This window comes from Trachinotus anak, unplaced genomic scaffold (genome assembly GCF_046630095.1).
Source record: "Trachinotus anak isolate AG129_WGS33_773 ecotype Australia unplaced genomic scaffold, CSIRO_AGI_Tana_v1 ptg000010l, whole genome shotgun sequence".
Taxonomy (NCBI): domain Eukaryota; kingdom Metazoa; phylum Chordata; class Actinopteri; order Carangiformes; family Carangidae; genus Trachinotus; species Trachinotus anak.
This window is the reverse complement of record NW_027273861.1, coordinates 26,853,487-26,879,196: the sequence shown is the minus strand read 5'-3', so window position 1 is coordinate 26,879,196 and position 25,710 is coordinate 26,853,487. Positions and strand designations below refer to the sequence as shown.

Genomic DNA, 25,710 nt, shown 5'->3' with positions numbered 1-25,710 from the left:
CTCTCCTGTTCTCAGCTATCTGCCCTCCCACCAATGTGACTGGAGTGACAACTTGCAGAAACAACGACATCACAGTGAGCTGGGATCCCAGTCCTGAAAGTGGTGTTACCTACTTCCTCCACTCCCAAGAAGATGGTGGTGCCAGCGCCAACTACTCCACAACCCAGACGTCACATGTCATCACTGGGCTGCAGTGTAGCGAGTTATATACGTTTACAGTCGCTACCAGGGACTCTGACTGCACCAGCATCCTCAGCAAGCCCATACAAACGGAAACAGGTTAATATCTGGATATATTGGTCCTTATCTCCAGAAACTCAAAAGTTATCACAGTGTGATGAAGTAATCATCACAGTAGTAGTAGTTTTTTATAATACATCTGCAAACAGGATATATGTTATACACTGAAACATTATCTCACCAATATTTTCTTCTCTCATGTTAAAGAGTAATGCATACATGTTATAATATCTTTTCCCATGAAATAAAAAAAATATATATATTTTTTGTGGCTACATTGACCAGATTAACAAAAACTGACTCTAAAGTGAAAAATATTTGTACTTTAATCTCTTCTCTGCCAGCTCCATGTCCACCAACCAACCTGACTGCCACTGCTGAGTGTGGCACCAATTTGGGGACGCTGACCTGGGCACCGAGCATGCACGCTATCTCCTACACAGCTACAGTGACAGGTACCCACGGCCACGTGGTTTCCTGTTCCTCCAACACAACAACTTGCTCGGTGAAGCTGGACTGTGGACATCAGTACTCTGCAGTTGTGGTTGCCTCCAGTGCGACATGCAACAGCAGCGCAGGGGCCACCTTGACATTCACCTCAGGTAAATGAAACCTGCTTCTCCCTGCGACTGTCTGAATTTGACTGTAAATGTTCCTTTTTGTTTTTAATCTCAAAACTGATGAGTGAATGACTTGAATGTTTTCTCCTTCCTGCAGCTCCCTGTTTGCCTGACAGGGTGGTAGCAGAGCTGGACTGCAACGTCAACTCCTTTGCCGTGCAGTGGAGGGGGAGCATCGGGGACGTTGGCTCTTACACCGCGATAGCCATCGGCAGTGACGACACACGTGCGACTTGTGACTCTACAGGCTCTAACTGCACCATCAACAGCCTAAAATGTGGCCTCACCTACAGCATCGTCGTCACTACATCATCAGTCGACTGTGGAACCATCAAGGGCTCCGACTACAGAGTGCAGTCAGGTAACAAAAGAAAACAATCAATATATCCATGTTTATGTGTATATATATTGAGTCTGTACATTGTTGTTTTGTTGGGGTTTTGTGCTGCATTTTCTAAACTGTGTAACTATTACTTTAAGATTTGAAGTAGAGTGAAATTAGAAACAGGTTGAGATGAACTTGCTGCATTATTGTTTATTTTTTAAATTTTTTTATTAAGGCTTCTTCTTCTCAGAAATGACTTGTCAAGATGGAGGATTTTAACCTTGTTTTTGACAGTCTAGACCCTTAATCTATGTAAAACTCACATCTCCTGTTCTTTTCACTCCATTACTTTAAATAAATCTTACGCTCTACCTGTCCTCTAAACCACCAGCCCCCTGTAAACCAGACAACGTGTCGGTGAATCCGCAGTGCAGCACTAACATGGCATCAGTGACCTGGGGAAACTCAGGCCCAGACCAGACTCAGGTGGTGTCAGCAGTGGTCAGAAGAGGAATCACTGTCACCTGCAACTCCAGCAGCTCCAACTGCACCTTCAACCAGCTGACCTGCGGGGAGAGCTACGATATCAGCGTGGTCGGCTACACAAATTCATGCAGCAGTGAACCAGCTCTTGCTCAGAGGTTCAACACAGGTAAATAAGTTACATCTGCAAATGCAGTTCTGAAATTTAGTTATAAATTTATAGTCTAAACTAAAGCAGGAATAACACAGTTGCAAAAAAAAAAAAACACATGCAAAGATGGCATAGTTCCATGCATATCAGTGTGACTGAGAATTATATTTAGAGGAACAAAAACAGGAGTGGAGAAAAGATTCTGTTGAAAATAATGTATTTACATTGTACAAGTGAGATAGATGATGCTTATTTATTGATATTTTTTATAACAAAATGAAAAAACTTCATTATGAGTGAAAATATAGTTTCATCTGTACATTTGGGACCATAAAGAACCTAAGTTTTCCTACCTTGGTTAGGTTATTATCTGTGGTTTCTGCACAAGGTGTTGCAAATTAGTTTGATTACAAAGCAGAAATGCTCCAATACTACAAGTAGACGCATTTAAAGTAGATGTACAATTTTTATTGAGTTATTACTGATGCATTTGTGTGTAAAGAGCATTTTCATGATGTGGGTGATGGGGATGGGAGAAGGAACATCTTTATACTGCTCTGTAATTTAATTTATGTTGCAGTTCATTTGATATGTATATTGATGTGCTGTTAGTAACTATAGTTGTCAGATAAATGTAGGGTGAAGTTTCTCTTCCTGCTCCAGTTTCAGGCTCATGCTGTCACACTTCACTGGGAGACTTGACTAGAACAGGTTTCCTGTTGATCAGACGCCGTTATTAGGAACACCTGTGCCAAGTCACATATTTACTTCCTTGTCTCCTCCACCAGCTCCGTGTGTTCCCACCCACCTCACAGCACGAGTGGACTGCCAGACCGGTATCACTGTGGTCACGTGGGACTCCGCACGTGGCGCCACATCTTACACCGTCTATGCTCGGGGCAGCCTCGGCCACAACGCTCAATGTAACAACACAGACACCAACTGTGACTTCCCTAACCTGGCCTGTGGGCAGGACTACAACATTACAGTGGTGGCTCGTCGCGACTCCTGCGTCAGTTTGGTTAGTGAGTCCATCACTGCCACTACAGGTAAGAAAACGCAATCAGAACAGAAAATAAAACTAACAAATTAGATTTTATTTTACGCAGTGCATATCCACATGACCCTCTGTCTATGTATTTACCCTCCCCTCTCTGTCTAGGTCCCTGTCCCCACAGTGGTCTGAAGACGACGCTGGACTGCAGCACCAACACAGCTGTGGTGTCCTGGACGCCCGGCAGTGGTATCCGGTACTACAACGCCTCGGCCAATGCCTTTGCCATCGTGCACCAGCAGACCTGCTCCACCAACGGCTCCTCCTGTAACATCACCTCTCTGCGCTGTGGGGAGAGCTACAGGGTGAGCGTCAGCGGACAGGGACAGAGCTGCCCTAGTCCGGCCCAGGACTGGCACAGAATCAACACAGGTAACTTATGTTAACTAAGTTAAGTAACTAAGAGTTGGCTAATATCTACAGAACAATTTATCTTTGAGCCTTTTCCCACTGTTTATTGATTATTTTTACCAAACATTTTATTTTAGCTGTTTATGTATTACTACTGCTATAACTAACTAACTATTTCACTTTCATTATTTTTTTTGCCTTTTTTAAAAGTTTACACTTAGCTAATTATTTCAACTGTTTATTGAATAATTATGAGTAATTATTTAGTTTTTTTTTATTTTAGTGTTTCTCTATTACTTTTGGCTAACTGTTTTAGATACATCATCTAACTATTTCAACTGTTTATAAATTACTTTTACCCTCCTAGTTAACTATTTTACCATATATCCAGTGCATGTTTAGCTACTTCAACTTCTCTGCTAACTCAACCTAGTAATTGTACAGCATGCAAGCTGAATAAATTGACAGCAGAAGAAACATTCCTACAAATCAACAGATTTTTTTTTAGCATTTATCTTTTAAGAATAAACCCAAGATGTATTATATGTGCTCTTTTAATGCATGGGTTGATGCATGTACATTACCTAACCGACCGTTCTTTTTTCATTCCCCAGCTCCCTGTCCTCCTACCAACATCAGGGTCAATTCTTCCTGCAAATCAGACAATATCTCGGTGTCATGGGAGGCCTCGCAGGGCTCGGTCTCCTACATGGCTGTGGCTGAGGATGCAGAGGGCCACCAGTGGTCCTGCAACACCAGCAGCACCAGCTGCCAGATATCTGCTCTGCTCTGTGGGCAGCAGTACCAGGTCTATGTTGTTGGTGTTGATGAAAAGTGTGTGGGAGCCAAGAGCCCCAGTAAAATGATTCACACAGGTAAGTATTTAAACCCAAGTCATATTCACCAACAAGTTCTGAATAAGTTTTATTTCACATTTACTGTGTATTTAACTGAGTAAAGAACTTGATGATGTGATATTCTTATCTGATTCATATGTCTCAGTCCTTCATTAAAGCCATGATGTGGTAGAAGAAAACTTTCATCTTTGGTGGCCCCTAGTGGCAGCAACAAAAAAGAAACTATGACAAACAGCAATGCATGCTACTGCATACTTCAGCTTATTTGTTTGTGGCATCAGAATAATTTAAAGATGCCATAATAACTACCAATAAATCTTTTAATTATTTAAATATTATTATTAAAGTATTTTAGAAAATACAAACATTGATTCTTTTATTTCTTTTATACCAAGTGAATAGAAATAGAATACCCTGTTGAGCACTGATTTAGCTCTTAATTCTCTCTCCAGCTCCATGTGTGCCACAGAACGTACAGAACAACCTCGACTGTGTGTCCAGTGTCCTCAATGTCACCTGGCAGTCGACAGGTTACTTTGTACAGTTCCGCGCCTCCGTTGTGAGCAGCGCCGGTCACATCAGCACCTGCATGACGGACCAGCATTACTGTGTAGTGCACAACGTGCAGTGTGATCAGACCTACAGTGTTACAGTGGTGGCCGAAGATATGAGCTGCAACAGCTCCCAGAGCCCCACAAAGCAGGTCCTTACAGGTAGGTACAGCTCCAGGTGATAGTTAAAGTACATCTGATTAGAAACAAATGGATATAAAACCTTGGCTCTACATTTCTATTTCTTACATGAAAGGGTTTTTTGTGCAGTTAGACATGAGCTTTTCTCTCTTCTGTTCCTTATCTTTTATCCTCACCTCAACTTTTCTTCCTCTTCTCCCTCCACTCTCAGCTCCCTGTCCTCTGTCGTCCTTCTTTCCTACTGTGAACTGCAGCACTGGAGTTGTGTCTGTAACCTGGAACAACAGCGTGGCAGAAGTGTTGTACATGGTGTCGGCGGTCGATGAAACAGGTCACCAACACAACTGCACCGGCACAGACAGCGGTTGTATTCTTAGCACTCTGGAGTGTGGGACAGAGTACAACGTCACCATCACACCGTCTAGGAACGGATGTGTGGGCAGAGACAGCCCCACAAAAGTGATCACGGCAGGCAAGGATCAATAATAGTTTTATTATAGACTAATTTATACTTGTTTTATTCAGTTTTATCTTCTAATTTATTTTACACTTTTTAAATCTTATTTATGTATTTTTATATTTCCTTATGTTTTATTATTGTAATTATTATTATTATTTTATTTATTTTATGTGTCTCTCTGTGTCTTTCTTGTTGTCTTTTGTACAGCACTTTGAAGACTTTTGCATGTTTCTCACATCTGTATTATTTAAGAATATTTGTCAAAATATTTTTCTTTACAGATTTTCTTCTGCAAAGATTTTTAGGCTATTTTTAAAACTTTGCATGATTTTAGCTCATAACCCTGAATTATATAGACTGGTGGTGGTTGTAGAAGTAAGTCTGAATGGACCCTGCATTTTAACCAAGCAGAAATGTTAAATTCTGTTAGTGTGTAGTCATTATTTTAACACAGCACATGTTAAAATGTATGTATGTATCTACATTTAAATCTGTGAATATGTGCATTATGCACAACTAATTTTCTGATCTGTCCCTTGTTACCTCCAGTTCCTTGTGTACCTGAGTTGTCTGAGGTGGAGATCGACTGCCTGTCAAACTCAGCCTGGCTGATGTATGAGGAGTCTGCAGGGGCTGAAGACTACGTCGCCATAGTGACAGACAATGGTGGTGACATCCAGATGTTTGAGTGTAATGCCACGTCAGAGGGGATGTGCGCTCTGCCGCAGCTGGAGTGCAGCAAGAACCTGACCTTCAGCCTCAAGGCCCGTGACCAGCAGTGCTCTAGTCCACCCAGCAACGCTGTCACGACTGAGACAGGTAAATGAAAAACACAATAAAACTATAAATGAACAATAAAAATTATTCCTAATTTTAGAAACAAGAAAACAGGAAATATTTTCAAACAATCAAACACAGACATATTGTGCTGTAGGTGTTGATATTGTCAATGTTCAACCACATAGTGGGTGTTAATTAAGTTGAATTTCTAATTTTGGTTTCCTCCAAACATTCTGAATGGCTCCTGCTTTGTTGAAATTATTTTACTAAAGCTTCGTAAGGTTTGTGATCAAACAGCAAGAGACAAGGTGCTGCAAATTAAAATTCACCATTAGGAGGAAAAGCGGATGTGAAATCATCATTAAAATATAGCTTTGTTTACTCATGTTTACTCTTCATTAATTAAAACATGATGCTTCAGATTTGGCAGAAATGCATTTCTCCCTCAAAATTTAACCTAGAGACTCTGAGATGAAACAGCTGAATTTAATCCACATTGTCAAAATTTTCTGCAAAAAAAGTTAATGCTGTTATAATAACTTGAAAGATGCATTCAAATAAATCAATCTATGCATACAGTAGCGACTAATATTTGAAATTAAGAACATGAACTCTTGAAGGTCAATGGCTGTTCTGACTCATCATAACTATTTTCAGTGTTTAAGTCGTATTTGGTTTAGCTCTCAAATGAAATGTGTTCTTGTTTATGTGTTCTTTAGAACAGATAGCCTCTAATTTGCAGCTTCATTTGTCACCTTTTTATGTCTTTCTTGGCAATAAGTTGATGTGAGGTACCAACAATTCTGCTTTTCTAGTTATAAATGTAAAGCTACAGGGTTTATTCCTCAAAGTGTTTCTCCTTCCCCAGCTCCCTGTGCTCCTCAGGATGTAGAAAATTCAGTGGACTGCGCCAACGCCACAATCAGCATCGCCTGGTCCGCTGTTCCTGGTGCTGTGACGTACATGGCCACGCTGGAGGAGGTAGATGGACACACCGCCTGCTGCACCACATCAGACACTGGATGTGAAATCACTGAGCTGCCGTGTGGACAAAGCTACATCCTGCACGTCACAGCTGAGGGACGAACGTGCAACAGCTCCCAGAGTGAAGGGGACATCACCAGGACAGGTGTGGAATAAACGTCACACACATGACATACACACTAAAGAACTAGAGAATAAAATAACTACAGCTGCATTGTTCAGGATTTGTAAAATAAATCTGTATATTGACCTCTCCCCCAGTGCCGTGCGCTCCTCAGAACCTCAAAGCCAATCTGAGCTGCAGCGACAATGTGGCCTCCATGTCGTGGGACTACAGCAGAGGAGGGCAGCTTTACCGAGTGACAGCTGTGGCTCCTGATGGCCACGAGGACGAGTGCGTCTCCCTTCAGAACCAGTGTGAACTGACAGGTCTGCGCTGTGGGCAGCACTACACAGCTACTGTGACAGCAGAGGACATAGACTGCAAGAGCCAACCGAGTGACAGTGTGATGATTAAGACAGGTGTGTACCGCTGAACAGTACTGTTATTTACAAGTATGTGCAACTGCTAGTATTTAGTTTTTACGTGGAAGATGTAAATATATCCAGAGCTGCATACAACAAATTATCAGAGTTCTGTGGGAGAGCAAATAAAAAATTACACATCTATGCTAATATCATCTGATTTTTTTTTATATTGCTTTTTTTCATGTTTTTAGTGCTCATTTCTTTTCATTAGAGCAACATTTGCAGTTACATATATATTCAATAAGAAGTTTTTTAAACAAATTTCATGACATCAAATGATTTTTGTTCTAGAGGAATAGTGTGAAATTTTAGGAACTACGCGTGATGAGAGTTAGATAAGAGGAATCTAATGTATGAATGGTAAATATAAAGCTGTGTTGTACCTTGTTTGTTCAGTCTGTAAAAAGATGAAGGATAAAAACAAGTTGTTGTTAGCAACCGACCAGCAGAGACTACAGGAAGTCACTGGGTTTTAAAGATCAATGTCTTTTTTGGTGTTGGTTGGGGGACTTTTCCAGGCAGAGCCAGGCAAGTTGTTTCCCTGTTTCAGGTCTTAATGCTAAGCTAAACTAACTAGCTGTTGGTGCTAGCTTTATATTAAGCATACAGCCAAGATAGTGGATCAATCTTCTTCATGTGTCAAACTGTTTTTGAAACTCTACACAAGGTGTAATTTATATTCTCATCCATTCAGTGCTCAGTGATCAAAAACTCTTTAAGGTGACACAAATGGCTTTAAGCACTGCACTAAACCTTCTCTCCCCCTCTTCTCCATCTTCTCTCACCAGTGCCCTGCACCCCTGCAAATGTCTCTGCTGAGGTGGACTGTGAGCTCAGTTCTCTGACTGTGTCCTGGTCCGAGAGTTCAGGAGCCGACTCCTACATTGCCACGCTGGAGGATAGCGGCAGTCGGATGACAACCTGTCAGGGCACAATGGAGGGTTCCTGCAACGTGACGGGACTGGGCTGCGGTCAGATCTACCATGTCTTTGTAGTCTCCTCTGATGGCTACTGCAACAGCCCGCCCACCCCTATGGTTGACACACCCTCAGGTAGGAAAGACAGAGACAGAGATGTACAGTATGTGAAGGACAGATGTGTAAATGAACCTACAAACAGATTTGCTGTGAAATGACGAGGAAAATATTGTGCTTACAACTGGCACTACATTTTACTGAACTAGCAAACTGAGAGTTAACCTTTATTGTGCAAAAACTTAATATGGTTGTTATTTTTCTCATTTTACACTTAAAAGAAAGGGATTCATAGATTTTTGGGGGTTAAAGAGACTGTTTGACCTTTTAGGATTATGAGACCCTTTTAAAATCTTAGTGTGTAGGTGAAATGCACATTGATCTAAAAACCTAGAACAGTTCAATGAAAAGCTGAGCTTTTATACTCAGTATTTTAAAGTCTAATTGTACCAGTGCAGTAAATATCTTTTATATCTGTCAAGTGTGAAACATTCATATCGCCAGTAAAGTTTCAGTAAGGTTTGCCGTCTCTATATTGTACTTCTACTGTTTTCACATATAATTTTATATACATAATACACTATAATATACACTTACTTTTATCATCATTAACAAGCTTGTCTTTGCTTTTCATGTAGGAGTTTATTTGAAGTAGGGCTGCACAATTACAATCATGGAAATATAATCGAAATCGCAATATTGTCATATGCAATAACCAAATCACAGGATCTGCAGTCGTTTTGATAAAAATGTAAAATGTGTCACACGTACATCGCTGTGTATTGTTAGCACCATACAAGTTGTGGTGCTACAGAGATGTCCCGGCCTACAAATCATATTCTCCAGACATAAGGGATCATGCTTAAAATCACATCATCATCATTATTTTGAAAATTTTTGTCAGTGAAAATGAAATTGTAACAGTTGCAACATCTTTTTTTTTTTTTTTTTTTTTGCATATCGTGCAGCCCTAATTTGAAGCATATCAAAGTCATGACTGTCATCGTGTCCTTCTTTCAGTCCCCTGTGAACCAAGACATATCAAGGCAGTGTACGACTGCTATAAAAAGACAGCCATGGTGACGTGGTACCCGAGTGATGGAGCTTTGTCATACGTGCTGACGGCCACCACCGCATCAGGCAACAATATCACCTGTGAGACCAACACCACCGTCTGTGAACTGGAGGGGCTGAGCTGCGGTCAGAGCTACTCTGTGTCTGTCAAAGCTGTGGGCTGGACCTGCAGCAGCATCGCTCACATGACAGGACAGCTGGTCACAGGTGAGCTTAAATCTATATATTATAAAAGTGAGTGTTGCTTAACTTAACTCCACTTGAAAATATCAGACTGTTGAGCTTCTAAGTTGTGGATACCCCCCAAAAATGTAGTGATTTTCACCACCAATATACACCACTAACACATCTCCAGTTTACCAAGTAATTATTCTCCACTAATGAGCATTTTCTTAATATGAAACAATTGCACTATAACTATAATACAGAAAAAAGACACTGTATTCTTTGAAATTGTGGAAATTTGTGTTTTGTGGTGAAAAGAGCTTAAAATTATGTTATTGAACTTCCAGATTTTCCATTTGTTTTAAGAAAATACAGCTGTGGAAGAATTTACAAGAATGTGAATGTGATTTTATTTATCATCAGCCTCTAAGGTTCACCTACAGTAATTTGCTGGTACAGTTTTCTTCCCTTTAAGACATATTTGGACTAATAACTGTAGTTTATATAGATAATTTTAACAAACCAAATATCCTACAATGACTCTGATTTATCCTGAATATTCATGCACTATATGATCTGTTTTACATTAGTAACCCATTCCCTTCTGAAACCATACTTCTTACTTACCATCTGTATTTCATTTGCCCACTTTCCATCGTCATCTGAGAAACTTTAACAGATTATATATTTGTCTTTGTTTTGTTAAATCCTCAACACTTTCCTCCATCCTTCCAGCTCCATGCATCCCTGAACAGATCACCACTCAGTACAGCCCGAGGATCGGACAGGTGCTGTGGGACCTGGCTGCTGGTGCTGAGTACTACACAGTGGACGGGGTGACAGAGCAAGGCCGCACAGTCTCCTGCATGACCAACGACACCTACTGTGCCTTGTATAACTTGGACTGTGGCCAGTTCTACAACATCAGTATCACGGCAAACAACCATGTGTGCCAAGGCATGTCCATGTCGACTGAGACAGCTATGATTGCAACAGGTGAGAAAACTTGAAGCCTCTCTCCATGGGAGAGAAAATGCATCATAAACAGTCTGAGGAGTTTCTTTGATGTGGTTGTGTCACGATTGAGGAGACTTGAGAGCTTGAGAACTTTTAAATGCAATTATTTTAGTCAGTTCTAAAGCAAAAGCACCAAACGTTCCCTTATTATAGCTTCTCAGTGGTGAGTTTTATATGATGGTAAACTAAATACCTTTAGATTTTGGGGTGTTGGTCAGACAAAGCAAGACATTTGAGAGCAACATCTTCAGCTTAGAAAATTGCAACAGGCAATGTTTCAGTACTTGTGGATATATAAGTATTATGTTCAAAAATTAAATGTACATTCATAGATTTTATTATGCAGCATACATGAAAGATAATTTCAGCATCCGCTCTGCATCATTCAGCCTGTTCTGTCTCTTGTTCTGCCCTCAGAGCCTTGCCCGCCCAACAACGTGGAAACCAACATCAACTGTCAGAGCGACATGGGAACCGTGTCGTGGGAGGCCAGTGTTGGCGCAGTGGGCTACGAGGTCCATCTCGCCGGGCGCGACGGCCACTCGGTGTCCTGCTACTCTAACGACACGTTCTGTAACGTAGAAGGTCTCCACTGTGGAATCGTGTACTACACCAATGTCATCGCCATCGGAGAGACGCTCAACAGCAGCGCCTCCACCACTATCCTGCTGGCCTCAGGTATGGTTGCTTCAGTCTATGAAAATATGTAGTTTTTCCTTTAGTTGAATCTGTTTGAGAGATGTTGGAAGTGAAAATATTAGAGAATATGAAAATACATATATTCAACATATACTAACATTGAGTTTAAAAATTGACTCCTCCATCTCTCCTGTTCTCTCCAATTTTCATGTTAAAAAATGACCCTCTTGTTATCAATTCCTAATCCTCACTAACTGAACTCTATTTATTTACATTAAAGTTACCCTGGAGTCTTGACCATTAGAAGTGTTTCTTTAAATTCTGATAGTGTGAATGGATACGTCTGCACCCTCCAAGAAATGCTCTGAGCTAGGAAAGCCCAAGCCAGAAAACTTTGTCCCTCTTACACACATTTTGATCAGCAAATCTTTCCACAATGGATTGTTTGCAGTTTGATGAAAGTCAATTCTAGTGACCATCAGAGGAGGATAGTTCTCAAATGTTAACTATGATTTGAGCAAAGTATCTGTATGTGTGAAGATTAGTCCAACTTTATAGTGTCAATAATGAAATGGCATCCATGACCCGTGTCCCTCCCTGCCCCTCTTCCCTTCTGTGTGTAGCTCCCTGTGCAGCCAGTAACGTGGTGGCTAACCTGGACTGCGACAACAGCACAGCTGAGATCTCCTGGAGCTTGGCCGACGGAGCCAGCTCCTACGCGGTGACTGCCGTATCAGCCGATGGCAACCGGGCTTCATGTAGGACCAATGAGAGCCAGTGTGAAGTGATGGAGCTGCAGTGTGGTCAGACGTACAACATCAGCCTCACAACCATCAGCGACCAGTGTGAAACTGTGACCCACACTAATGTCAGCTTCAGCACACGTGAGTGGAGCAACATCTTGTCCCAGATCAGTTGTGAAGGAAGTGAATAAAACCACTGATCCTCAATTTAAAACTAGGCTCATTAGATTCTCTTTGATTTGTGATACTAAATGAAACGTCTCCTCCAGGTCCCTGTAAACCTTTACATGTCGGAGTGGACCTGAAGTGTGGGACGAGTACGGCCAACTTGTACTGGGAGGAAAGAGAGGGAGTGGAGCTCTACCTGGCTACTGCCACCTGCAGCATGGGAGCGACTCTGCAGTGCAACTCCACCAACTCCACCTGCCAGTTCTCCAACCTGAACTGTGGGGAAACCTACGAATTCTCTGTAACTGCTTATGGTAACAAGTGTTACAGTGAAGCCAGCAGCACTGTGGAGATTCAGACAGGTACGGCTTATTACCATCAACTAATTAACTGGTTAGGGAGTTTATTGATTGATTTGATTGACTGATTGAGAGATTGGGTTCTTAGTTGTTGGTTGGCTGATTAAAAGACAGTTCTCCTTTGTTATCTATTAAGTGACACGTCGATTAGCCTCCCTTAAAGACTTCATTGTCCTTCTGACGGTGCAGGAGACTATATTTCTCTTATGTCATTGCTATTTATAACTTTTTTTTAATTTCATTGATATTAACCTTTTTTTTATGCACAGACAATCTATGGAACTAGAATGTCTGTCTGTCTGCGCTAATACCTTATACTGTTTACAATCTAACAAAATTAAATAATAAATACTTTCATATTTTCTTTATTGATTTCATTTATTTATCTTTTCACCCCAAATATTTGTCATTAAGTTGTTGTCTCTCCAACCAGCTCTATGCTGTTACTGTATAATACATTTATCCTTAACAGTCTGTTCAGAAGTGAATAATTACTGAAACAGAGGTGAAACAATTTGTTGATTAATCAATTAGTCAGTCAACAGAAAATGTATTTTGAAAAGTTTTTTTTTCTTTGATAGTAAATTGACCATCTGGGTTTTGGAGCCTTTATTTGCCAAAACAAATTGTTTGAATATGTTTCAGACACTTTTTAGAACGAATGATTAATAATTTGATCAAGACAATAATTCTCAGATTTAACAATGATGAAAATAATTATACAATTTTCAATTTCCTAGAGCCCAAAGATATTTATTTTACAATTAAATAAAACAGATAGACGAAGCTAAAACTCATGTTTAAGAAGTTGGCAAATGTGTTGACATTTTTGCTTGAAAGTGACTCAATCTACTATCAAAATAATTAGTGTGTAATCTTCTGTTAATTGACTGATTGGTGGACTGATAATTTAAGCTCCACTGAAGCATACTGTGTAGTAATGTGATGTTTGTTTGCTCTCCAGAACCCTGCCAGCCCACTGGGCTGACAGTCGAAGGGTCATGTTACAATGAGACAGTGGTGCTGGATTGGTGGGTGGCTAAAGGAGCATTAATGTACATGGTGACAGCTGCAGGAGACCTGGGATATGTCACATCTTTCCAAACCAATGAGACAACGATAGAAGCTGAGCTGCCCTGTGGACAACTCTTCACCTTCACTGTAAAAGCCCAGGATGATCAATGTGACAGCGCTGTGAGTCTGCCTGGAGAATTCAAGACAGGTACATGTCTCATTTATAGTTTCATCTCCTAAAATATGCAGATAAGCGGGTTCATGATGATTCAACAGTTCACCCTCTCTGCAGGCCCCTGCGTCCCTGTGCACGTCCAGAGCTTTACGCACTGTGAAAACAGTCTGGGCTCAGTCAGCTGGGCCATGAGCGACGGGGCAGAGTCCTACTTGGCCATCGCAACGGGAGAGGACGGCCATACCCACGAGTGCGCCACAAACGCCACCACCTGCACCTGGGACGACCTGCACTGTGGAGAGATGTACACCGTTCATGTCATCGCCAACGACCACCTGTGCAGCAGCTTGCCGAGCAACAGCACCTCTATACGGATGGGTAAATGTGACTTTAGAGTGTATATCAGTGGATATCAAAGAACCCATGAATGTTATATGAAAACCTGGGCTGGACTTGAAGGAGAATTTTATAGGTGACGCATGGAAATGAAAAAACACTTTAACTAAGAACTGAGCAAATAAATCAGACTTGAGTGTTGCTCTGAAATTACATAATGTCAATAGAAAAGCACTTGTGTAGAGCTGTGGCAATTAAGTGATCAGAAATCTTTAGAAAAATAACAACTTTGGCTATTTATTTGGCTAAAACAAATCAAGTAATGACAGTACCTTGGCCTCTGGGAGATTGTAACAGGGATTTTATTGAGGAATAGATTAATTTAAATAATAGATTAATTGGTAATGAAAACAATTTAATTTGTCACCATAATCACAACTAAACTTTTGTCTTGTGTTTTCAGCACCATGCACACCTGAGAACTTGAAATCATCTCTGAACTGCTCTATAAAGGTGAATATTTTACCTGCTTCTCTAAAAGTTTTCTCTCAGGAAATATTAAAGAATCTGTTCTCGCTTCTTCCTTCTGCTCTGTGGAGCAATTTGTAACTGTTACTTTGAAAATGTTGATACAAAATAAGTTAACTGTGATTATATTATAAACTAAAAATTAAACTGTAATCTGTTTCTAAGGTGGCATCGCTGACCTGGAATGCCAGTGAAACTGCAGAGTTTTACATTGTGACTGCAGAGACCAACAGTGGCCACAAAGTGCAGCTCAGCACCAACGAGACCTGGACTTTCATCTCTGAGTTCCTGTGTGGCCAGGAGTACTTCCTGTCTGTCCAGGCTGTAGACTCTGTGTGCACAAGCCAACCCAGTCGGCCTATTAAACTGAAGTCAGGTAGGTTCTTATTTTATACCCTGAAACCATTTTTCAAGTGACCAGTTTGTTTCTAAACACTACTCTTTCTCCTTCTTTCCCCCAGAGCCCTGCCCACCCACCGGCGTCTCCAGCTTCATGAACTGCCTCTCAAACATTGCTGTGGTGTCGTGGAGGGGTTCAGCCGGGGCAGAGTTTTACATCGCCACAGTAACGCAGGAAGACGGCCCGTCGACAAGCTGCTGGTCTGACAGCCAGCAGTGTGGCATGCCTAACGTTCAGTGTGGACAGAACTACACCGTCACTGTCGTCGCCTCCAACGAGAAGTGTAACTCTGACCCCAGTGAGGCCGACACCCTACAGTCAGGTGAGTTACATACAGTGAAGATAGGTAATTTAAATAATAGTAATAATAATGATAAATATTAATGCTTTACAAAAAGAAATAAAACCAGACCAGGTGAGAAGAACATGGGCACACAGGAAGTAAAAACAATTAAATGAACAAGATGAAATAAATAGGAATAAAACAGCAAAAACAAAAACCTTTCCAAAACATTTCCAAAAGCCTAAACAAAGGTAGAAGTTTTAAGAAGAGACTTCAAAGATACTAAAATCTTTGTGTGTCTGAGTTCAGTAAGCAGAGAGTTCAATAGTGAGGAAGCTCTAACAGCAAAGGCCCTGTCACAAACTGTGACCCGGGAGTAACCGGCAGGGCTCCATCAGCAGATCTCAGTAGTCGAGAGGGAACAAACCAGGTCAATAAATCAAAGAGGTATTAAAAACAATTAACATGTTATTCTCAGTACTTCTTGATTCGTCTTCTTGTACCTCTTTCATGGTTTTTTTATCCTTTAAACAAGATGTGTAAATAGTTTAAGTGAAATGTTTTAGGTGGCTTTAATGTAATAATAATAAATAAATACCACTCTTACTTGACCAGACAGTCATCTAATCTTTATACTCTGTAATGTCTGGCCACTCCTCAGAAGGATTTACTATAAGACCTATAATAGGTCTTCAAAGAAAAAACATAATATACAGTATATTCTATGCAGTTTTTAAGTCTGTCTCATTTCCTTCTCACCATCTGAGAGAAAGCATCAGCATCAGCATTTTCCTGCGATTTGCTGTGGTTTTTGTCGTCACAGTAGGATCAGATAATCACTCCTCTTTCCCTTTGGCTTTCTCCAGTGCCTTGTGTTCCTACTGATGTGGATGTGAAGGTCAACTGCTCCAAAAATGAAGCTCTCGTGTCCTGGGGTGCCAGCGACGGGGCTCTGTCTTACAAAGTGAGGGCTCAGAGCACACAGGGCGCCGTCTCCTCCTGCGAGAGCACAGGTCTAATGTGCACTTTGACCAACCTGACCTGCGGGCAGTCCTACTCTGTCCAGGTGGTGGCGCAAGATGATATCTGCTCGAGTTTGCCAAGCCCAGCTGCAGTGTTCACATCAGGTAGAATAACTGGGATAACAGAATCTTTTTTTGGATGCCATAGTGTTAACATCTGAACATATCATTTCCTCCCTCCCTCCCTCAGTTCCCTGCACACCCAGCACTGGCTCAGTGGTTCTGGACTGTTTCACCAACTCCGCCATCTTGGAATGGTTCTACGCCGAGGGTGCCCTGGACTACACGGCCACAGCACAGTCTGCTAATGGCCATGTTTCCACCTGCAACACCAACTACACCAACTGTGAGCTGCAGAACCTGCAGTGTGGTCAGACCTACAGTGTGAAGGTTGTAGCCTCAAACGAGAACTGCAGCAGCCCCCCGAGCACCAGTTTGCAGGTGGACTCAGGTGAGCACTTTTGATGAAATTTAAATACAAGAAATTTTAAATTAAATTTTAAGTTGTGGGGCAATGATTTTAAACATAGTTTATTTTGGCAAAAAAATTTTTTATGGCAATTGAAAATCTTGTTTTATTGACATTTAGTGGCTGAAATTCTCATCTCGCTGCAGTGACAGTGTTATGATGTGTCCAGCACATACTTGGCATCACTGTCATTATTTACACAACATATTTAAACTTTAGATTTTGTCATTTTGAATTTTGTAAATATTTGCAAATAAAAACTAATAAAACCAAAATCTGATTATTTTTATTAGTTCTTTTAAGGAAGAAAAGAAAAAAGTATTTTATGGGGGGTATTTATGGGGGTATTTTATGTTTTATATAAATAAAAATCAAAATGCATCATGCCTTACACACACTCACTAAATGCTTAGTGTGGTTGAGATACAGGAGCCAGAAGAAGTCATTCAATAAAGTATTTCAGTTTAGGTTTAGTAGTGTGTTAAATTATCCTTGCATAAAAAAAAATAATAATAAAAAAAAAATCCATGTTTAATGACAGATGACTTATTAATTGGCCATAAATCATCTATTTTGCTGTCTAATGTTTTCTCCTCTCATTTCTCTTCCCTCCACCAGTGCCCTGTCCTCCTCAGGATGTTGTGCCTGTACTGGACTGCTCTGATAACACAGCCCGGGTTGAGTGGCAGGCCAGCGGCGGGGCTGACTCCTACATTGTCCAAGCGTTCGGCATTGAAGAGCACGCATCTGTTTGTGAGACAACCTCACAGTCCTGCACCCTCCCAGACCTGCACTGTGGCTACACCTACAACATCAGTGTGATCGCCACTAACAGCATATGTAATGTGTCGCAGAGTGAAGTTAAACAGCTACAAGCAGGTAACATTTGGGGGCCTGGCAGCATGATAGATGTTCCAGATTAAGCTCATTTAAAACCATGTTCGGAAATAGCAAAATATTTTAATTGCCGAGTCAGGATATGTAAATAGTCATAAAAAAGGAAAACAGAAAACTTGTACTGTATTTTATAAATTTCCATCTTTGGGATATTACACATATTCAGTACATGAAACTGATTTGAGCAAAATTATCAGTGTTGATTCTTGTATTGATAGATCAGTATTGACCCTGAATCATTATGAAAGGTTAATATTTCTCTCTCTCTGTCTGTTCAGTGCCCTGTGTACCACAGCAGGTGGAGGCCCGGGTGGTTTGTGAGTCAGGTGCTGTGGCGGTCTCTTGGGAGCCGAGCAAAGGGGCAACATCATATACTACAGTTGCCCAGGGCAACAGTGGCTATGCATCAATGTGCAACAGCAGCGACACAACATGCCTGTTCGGGGACTTGCTGTGCGGCCTCAACTACTCCATCACTGTCAGCGCTTCAGATGGGATGTGTAGAAGCGCTGGAAGCTCTGCTGTGGAGATCAACACATGTAAGATCAAGATTTAAAGGTCCCATATTATATAAAGGTAGATGTCCATGTGTTTGTGATTATAAAGCAGGTCTAGGTTCTATATTAATACTGTGAAAGTATCAAAGCCTCAGTCCACAGAGAAATGCACACAGCCTGTATCCAGAAACTGAGCCTTAAAACCAGCCGTCAGGACTTCTGGAACTTTGTGATGTCACAACAAAGCAGTCACTGTTTTCAGCCATGCTCCAAGCCCCGCCCACCTGGACCCACCATCCAACCTTGCAAGATTTGTTTTCTCTGAGTGTTTACTTGAAATCTGCTTAATTTTTATTAAATCACTCAGAGAACAGTCAGCCAATAATAAGAGAGGCTCTATGTCTCTCTCTTCTGATTGGCTCACCAAACTGTTGTTACCGGAGCTCCAGAGAGAAGCCTGAGAGAGGAGATGTAAAACTACACTGAGGTGGTTTTTGGTTCGTAAAACCACAAATATATCTTCTTATGGAGATCAACACTTCAAATAAAACACAGGAAAAGTTTAACATATGGGACCTTTTGAATTTATCATAATAATGCTGCACCTTCATCAGACATCTTTCCTAAACAGAAGCATTTAGTGCAGCTCTAAGACATATTGCATGTTATATTAGAGCTCGATTCATATCTTTCTTTACTCATACAGTACTTACCTGTCTGTCTGTCTGTCTGTCTGTCTGTCTGTCTGCAGTGCCATGTGTACCACAGAGGGTAACAGCAGAGATGATCTGCAGTAATGACACAGGAGTGGTGTCATGGGAGGAAGAAGAGGGCGTGTCCTCCTACACAGTGCGAGCTTTTGGGCCCGATGGTCACAAGACTTATTGTAACAGCACCGAAACCAGTTGTCAGCTACCCAGCTTGCATTGCGGTCAGCTCTACAACCTGACATTGACAGCTGAGGATGGACTGTGTGACAACAGCCGCGCCTACCTCAACCTACAGTCAGGTAAATATATATAGTGAAGTTTTTTAGTATGACAGGTGTTTTCCATGAGTTGAGAGCTGTTGTTTGAGTTTTATTTTTGTTTTATTTCATCCGTGAATATTTAAAAGTGTTTTTTTTTCAAGCTTTTACATCTCTTAAAAAATGCCAGTTACTAACAATTGGCTAAATGAGACTACAGTCGTTGTCAGAGATGTTAAACATCATCACGGTGAACACAGAATCTGTGCCAGTGGAAAAATCCAATTGGCTTTTTGTTGAGAGAACCTGGGTGATGCTAACTCCCAGGCTGGCCTAAAATAATACATCATCTCTGCAGCACATTATTGGTTAATAATAATCTTTGTCCTTCAGTGTCCTCAGGCTCTCTTGCATATACAGAACCTTGTTACGTGTTTTAAAACCACAAACGGCACCTTTTGACACTGTTTTTAGTTAAACTTGTGAAGATATTCAAAGTGTTCTTTCTAAAAGTTGATTCAAATGTGTTGTGACATGTGAATTGTCTAATCTCTCATATATGTCCATTATCAACCAACACTAACATCTTCCTCTTTCTCTCTCCCAGTGCCCTGCAGTCCCACTAACGTCAAGGCCTCTCTACGCTGCCACTCAAACTCCGCTGCAGTGACATGGGAGCGAGCCAGTGGGGCAGTATCCTATCTTGCAGTGGGTGTCACAGCAGACGGAAGTCACGAGACTGAGTGTAACAACACCATGACCCACTGTGACCTGAGCAACCTCCAGTGTGGACAGACCTACAACGTGAGCGTGTTCGGCCAGGATGAGTACTGCTCCAGCGTGGAGAGTGACAAGGCCTATGTGCAGACAGGTACTGTAAACACCTTATTATTGTTAAAGTAAAATGGAGTGGAGTGGCAGTGTCTAAAAGTGCTTTTCCCTTCTCTCTCTTTCTCCCTCAGCCCCTTGTGCCCCCCAGAACGTGACTGTTAATGCACAGTGTGCTGAAGGTGCTATAACTGTGTCTTGGTCTCCCAACCCTGATGCCCAGTACTTCCATGTGGCAGCAGTGAGCAACGCTGGAGCGAGACTCTACTGCAACTCCACCAGCACCACCTGCTCCATAAACAATCTACCATGTGGACAGAACTACAACGTTACTGCGCTGTCTGTGAGAGACGGCTGTGAGAGCAAGCCGAGCCCTGTGGTGGAGACTTCCTCAGGTAAACTTCAGCTGTTTGCTCACATGCCCTCAAAGAAGGATCACATGACACTTAAGGTTCTTCTCCACATCCACAGCTCCATGTGTGCCCAGGAACATTAAGGGTGGTCTGGACTGTGTATCGAACGAAGCCTGGGTGACGTGGGATGACTCAGAAGGAGCTCTCAGCTACTTTGTGCACGCCCAAGGGTCGGACGGACACAACTCCAGCTGCACTTCCACCTCCTCTCCCTGTAGTGTTCCCGATCTGAAATGTGCGACGCTGTACACTTTCCACGTCACTGCCGTCAACAAGCACTGCAGCAGTAATCACAGCACCACCTTTGAGCTGGAGACAGGTATTCAAAATGATTCTGTACTCTCAAGATACAACCAGTGTGAAGTGATAACTATCTTTGAAAGGTCATTTGGAAAATTATCTAGTAAGCATTTTACTACATTATTGCTTCAACCAAACACTAAATAAAACACTTAATCTTGTTTGGCACGGAGTGTGACCCCTTAAAATGAAATAGTGTTTAGTTGCACAGTTTGCATTTGTAAATCAAACAGTGACTTTCAGGTTGTATGTGAATATTTATTAGCAGTAAAACTCGCAGATATTTCACAAAATGCAAGTATGAGAGTAAAAAACAAAAAATGAATTCCAGTTTGTGGAGCAAAGCAATGCATTTTCTCCTTTTCTGTCCGAAATAATCATCTTGTAACCCACTGGAGGGGTGTCGACTTCTAGATTGGACACCAGTTGGGGAAGTGCTTTGGTGTTACACAGGATTGTCAGCGATATAGGATTTACTCTGAGCTCCTATTTTGAACTGTATTACCTGTATGAGATTGTCAGAGGCCTTGAAACTGAAAAGGTTTTCCTCTATCCACTGACTGGAAGATGCAAAAAGGAAGCAGCGCCATTGAAATTCAAAGGAAAATAAATATAATAAAATAAATTGTCGCACTTTTGGTTTGGAAAGATTTAGAAAAAATAAATTTGGAGTAAATTTTGAATCGTATGTGGCCCATCCTCTAGGTCCTTGTGCTCTGACATCCATCAGTGCAGTGACACAGTGCAACAGTGACACCATCCTGGTTGAATGGGAGATGACAGTGGACACACCCCTCTACCTGGTGACCGCTGAGGGTCACGACAAAACCCTTATTTCCTGTAACAGCTCCTCCGATTCATGTGAACTCCAGGATATCCGCTGTGGCATGCAATACAGCATCATAGTATCAGCCTCCTCTGATAAGTGCAGTAGCCTCAGAAGTCCACCAAAGAAGATCAAAACAGGTATTTTTTTTTTCTTTCTGTGTAACAGCTTCATACATATTACATTTTCCCTGCAAAACCAGAACTCACTCAACACCTGCTGAAATGTATTCTGTCTTCTTTAGCACCCTGTGTCCCAGACAATGTGACCGTGGTACAGTTGTGTGAGGAGCATGGGGCTGCGGTGATGTGGGCACCCTCCGCTGTGGCCACGTCCTACCTGCTAACAGCCACAGGAACGGATGGACACGTCGCCAGCTGCAGCACCTCAGTGAACAACTGCAGCCTGGCTGATCTGCGCTGCGGCCAGTCATACAACTTGAGCATCACTGCCAGGGGAGACAACTGCACCAGCATGCCCAGCACTTCGTCCTTCAGAACAGGTCGAGACACAATGACACATTTTCTGTTTTCTCTTCTGTTGACAGGAATTTCAGGAGGCTTTCAGTGCTAATTTAACTATAGCAGCACTTATACTGTGTATACTGTAAGTTAGTGTGTCAATGATATTGGATGGTAACGTTTACAGTTGCAGTGGTTAATCGATTCAATGAGAATTTGATTGACAGAAAATTAATCAACAACAAGTTTGATAACCGTTTCATATTTTTTGTACCAATACCAGTACTCGGCTGGTTCCACAAAAAAACAAGCATTTTTCTGAATTTTCTGACATTGTATAGACAAAACAAACAATCAGATAATTGACAAAGTATGAAGGTGTTATTTGCACCCCTTTAAAAAAGTCATACTAAAGTCATAAAAGTCATATTTTCAGGATAGAAGGGGAAGCTTGGTAATTAGAACAGAAACATCATTTCTCATGATGCAAAATACTGCAATAATATTTTTTCATTTCATGCTATAATCATTAGTGTTTGGTGACTGTTTAAAAAGTAGCTTTTCCTATTGTTCTTGTTGTTATTGTACAAATCAATAATAATTGTAATATGCACTATGTAGCTGCTTCTTTCTATAATTTCAATTTCCACTGTTCAATTTCAAGGCAAACTTGAAACATTGATGCTTTGAAGTTTTAGTCAAGTGTATTAGATTTTCTCTTGATTTGATTTTATTCATGTAAAGGGCAGAGATAACCTTAGATAACCTTTGTCCTAAACATCTATAAACTGCAGGCCAGCTCCGAGCTTGAATCTCTGACAGGACTCTTCTCTCTTTCCTCTCAGTGCCCTGTGAGCCGTCTGGTCTCGCAGTGGATTTCGACTGCAGGAGCAACTCTGCCGTCTTGTCTTGGAATGCCAGCGAGGGCGCCGTGGAGTATTACGGCTGTGCTCAGTCTAAGGATGGAGACACGCTCTACTGTAACAGCACCGTTACCTCCTGCACCCTCGAAGGCCTAGAGTGTGGGGAAATGTACAATTTTTCTGTGGAAGCTTCTGATGGCACCTGTAACAGCTCGTTCAGCGCACCTCTGAAGGCGGGAGCAGGTAAATATTGAAGCTAACAACAGATTAGTTCACTGTGCAGAATTTGTGGAAAGGCCTTTTTAGCACTTCAGTGATTAATACCAACAAGATTTCTGATTAAATATAGAACATAGATATTAAAAATGTTGTATAGTCTTGCTCAGGTCAAATACAATAATCAGGTTGAGTCATTTTACATGTAGTATGCTCTCTCCTCCTCAGTTCCGTGTCCTCCAACCTCTCTGAATGTCCGGATGCAGAAAATAGGCCAAACTTTCTGGGCCATGACGTCATGGGACAGTGTCAATTGCTCTGATGTTGAGTACCTGGCAGAGATAACCGGCAGAATCAATAACAGCCCACAGGCCCTGATGGAGGTCACTTCCTACTGGCTACCAATGAAATACTTTGAGTTCCTGATGCCTTGCAGCACAGCTTATAACCTCACTGTTCGCACCAGAAACTCAGCCGGGGTCAGCTCACCTTCCAGCGCCTTCACTGGAGTCACAGGTAACTTTATGCTCTACTCATCCCCCATTTTATAGTGTTATGCAGAGTTTCTAGTGACCTTTAAATGTTTATGTAAAATTCCTTTTCCTTCCTTTCTACTTTTGGGTTTAGGTTTAAGTAGAGAAATTGAACTACTATGCAGCCCAGCCATATATTTAGATTTTGACCTATTCTTGTTAACATATTTCAGCACCCCCCTGTTCATTTGTTAACAGCATTTTCACTATTTCCTTCCCAGTCCCCTGTCCTCCGCAGAATGTGAGATACAGCGGTACCACACAGTCTGCTGTGCTGTCCTGGGATGCGTCAGTGTTTGCCACCACGTACACTGTCTACAATATATCGGGAGGAGGCCGTGCTCAGCTTTGCAGCACCACTGGGCTCTCCTGCCAGCTGACAAACTTCAATTCCAGTGCCACTGAAGTGACAGCCAGCAATGCTGTAGGAGAGAGCAACGCCAACCAAATTATTACAGGTCAGACACACAGACTCTCTGATAACATCCAGGACTTGTGTGTAACCTCATCACTCTTTAAATACCATCAACTTTCTATTTGATTTAGTCACTTCTTTTCTATATTGCTATAGTTTGAAATCCATTTGTAACACATATTTCTCACCTTCCTCAGGTCCAGTAGGATCTCGCAGAAGAAGAGATTTGCGGGCCACTCAAGTCTATGCCCAATTAGACAAAGGTAACTATACTGTTACACAACCTAGAGATATTGTTAATCATAATAATCAATCAGATGAAAGGTCTGTACTATAAAACAACTGTTAATTTATCAACCATCTCTCTCAGATCTTGAAACTCCAGAGTTGCGGATTGTAACAGTAAGTGACGTTTCCTTGTATGTGAAGTGGACGATGGTGAAGGACGCGACCGAGTACACGCTGGTCATTGAGGAGGAACAGAGAGAGCAGCAGGCTAATCAGCCACCCAGAGTGAGAACCGTGGAGGGTGATTCTCACTTAGAGACTGATCTGAAGCCGTGGACCACCTACTGCATCAGGCTCGCAGCCAAGAACGCCATCAGCCAAAGCAACTACTCCAGGCCAGAGTGCAGAACCACTAATGCCTCCTAATGAAATGGCTCAGATCAATTAAAATATACACTGGACTCAGCAGAAACACCATCATGTGGGTTATATGTTTGTCTTCACTCTTTAGCATCCATAACAGAATTGTAACCAGTTCAATCTCTGAGAACTTGAGGAGGAAAAGTGTAAAAATAAAGTAAGTAAAACTACAGAGATATAAGAGAATTCTTCTGTTTGGGGGGCGTCTTACATGTCACAAATACATTCTGATCAAACCTGAGGAGAACCTTTAGATTTGAGTGCTTATGAATCTTTGTTAGCAATAGGTTGTATACATTCTCATAATTGTGGCTGGTATCATAGCAGCATGTGGCTTTATAGCTGTCTAACAAAGTATTGCTGAAATTATATTTATCAAAAATGGTTTTATTTTTGAGATAGTTTTATTAGATTCTCTGGATGATTGTTAAACAAACAAAAAGTAATGTAAACAAATAAACGGATAATTTATCAAGCAATATTTTTAAAACCATGCAGTATATTTTCTTTATGATGTACTATATTTCTTCTCATTTTGTGAACACTTTGACTGATCTTTTTTAACAATCCCAGAAATGAAGGAATAAAAAATCTGTGAAACATTAAAACACCCCTCTGTATAAACATGAGTGCTGAAAACTTTATTTTTTTTTAACTTCAAGTGTGTGTTGCTGCTTGTTTAATACATGTATCTGCAGCTGAAAATATCAAAAAAATGTCCATAATCAAAACAGAATCAATTTACTGTCATTTGAGGCCAGAACAAAATCAGATTTTATTAACATTTAAGAACCTGGAAGGACCAAATGTTTGGTAGTTTTCCTTGAAAGATTACTTAAAAATAGTTTCCTGATTTTGTGTGGATTGATCAATTATTTAATCAGCTAATCATGGCAGCTCAATATCTTGTGGGTAAACGTTTCATTTTCTAATTTTGAGAATGCACACAAAACAA

The 25,710-nt window shown here is 41.2% G+C and overlaps 1 protein-coding gene across 1 annotated transcript; it reads left to right on the top strand.

Moving 5' to 3' along the window:
- The first annotated feature begins 661 nt into the window (after positions 1–661).
- Positions 662–25,384, top strand: LOC139626403 (uncharacterized). Its single transcript, XM_071486714.1, has 37 exons — positions 662–842; positions 958–1,221; positions 1,577–1,837; positions 2,608–2,868; positions 2,982–3,245; positions 3,839–4,099; positions 4,534–4,794; positions 4,985–5,245; positions 5,783–6,052; positions 6,882–7,142; positions 7,259–7,519; positions 8,314–8,577; positions 9,520–9,780; positions 10,474–10,734; positions 11,173–11,433; positions 12,018–12,278; positions 12,407–12,667; positions 13,629–13,886; positions 13,971–14,231; positions 14,653–14,702; positions 14,883–15,093; positions 15,179–15,439; positions 16,267–16,527; positions 16,613–16,873; positions 17,510–17,770; positions 18,067–18,327; positions 19,037–19,294; positions 19,860–20,123; positions 20,215–20,475; positions 20,552–20,812; positions 21,499–21,759; positions 21,864–22,121; positions 22,926–23,186; positions 23,388–23,675; positions 23,914–24,150; positions 24,305–24,370; positions 24,478–25,384. The coding sequence occupies exons 1-37, from the start codon at positions 662–664 to the stop codon at positions 24,759–24,761; spliced, it is 9,159 nt and encodes a 3,052-aa protein (XP_071342815.1). The 3' UTR covers positions 24,762–25,384.
- Positions 25,385–25,710: the final 326 nt, after the last annotated feature.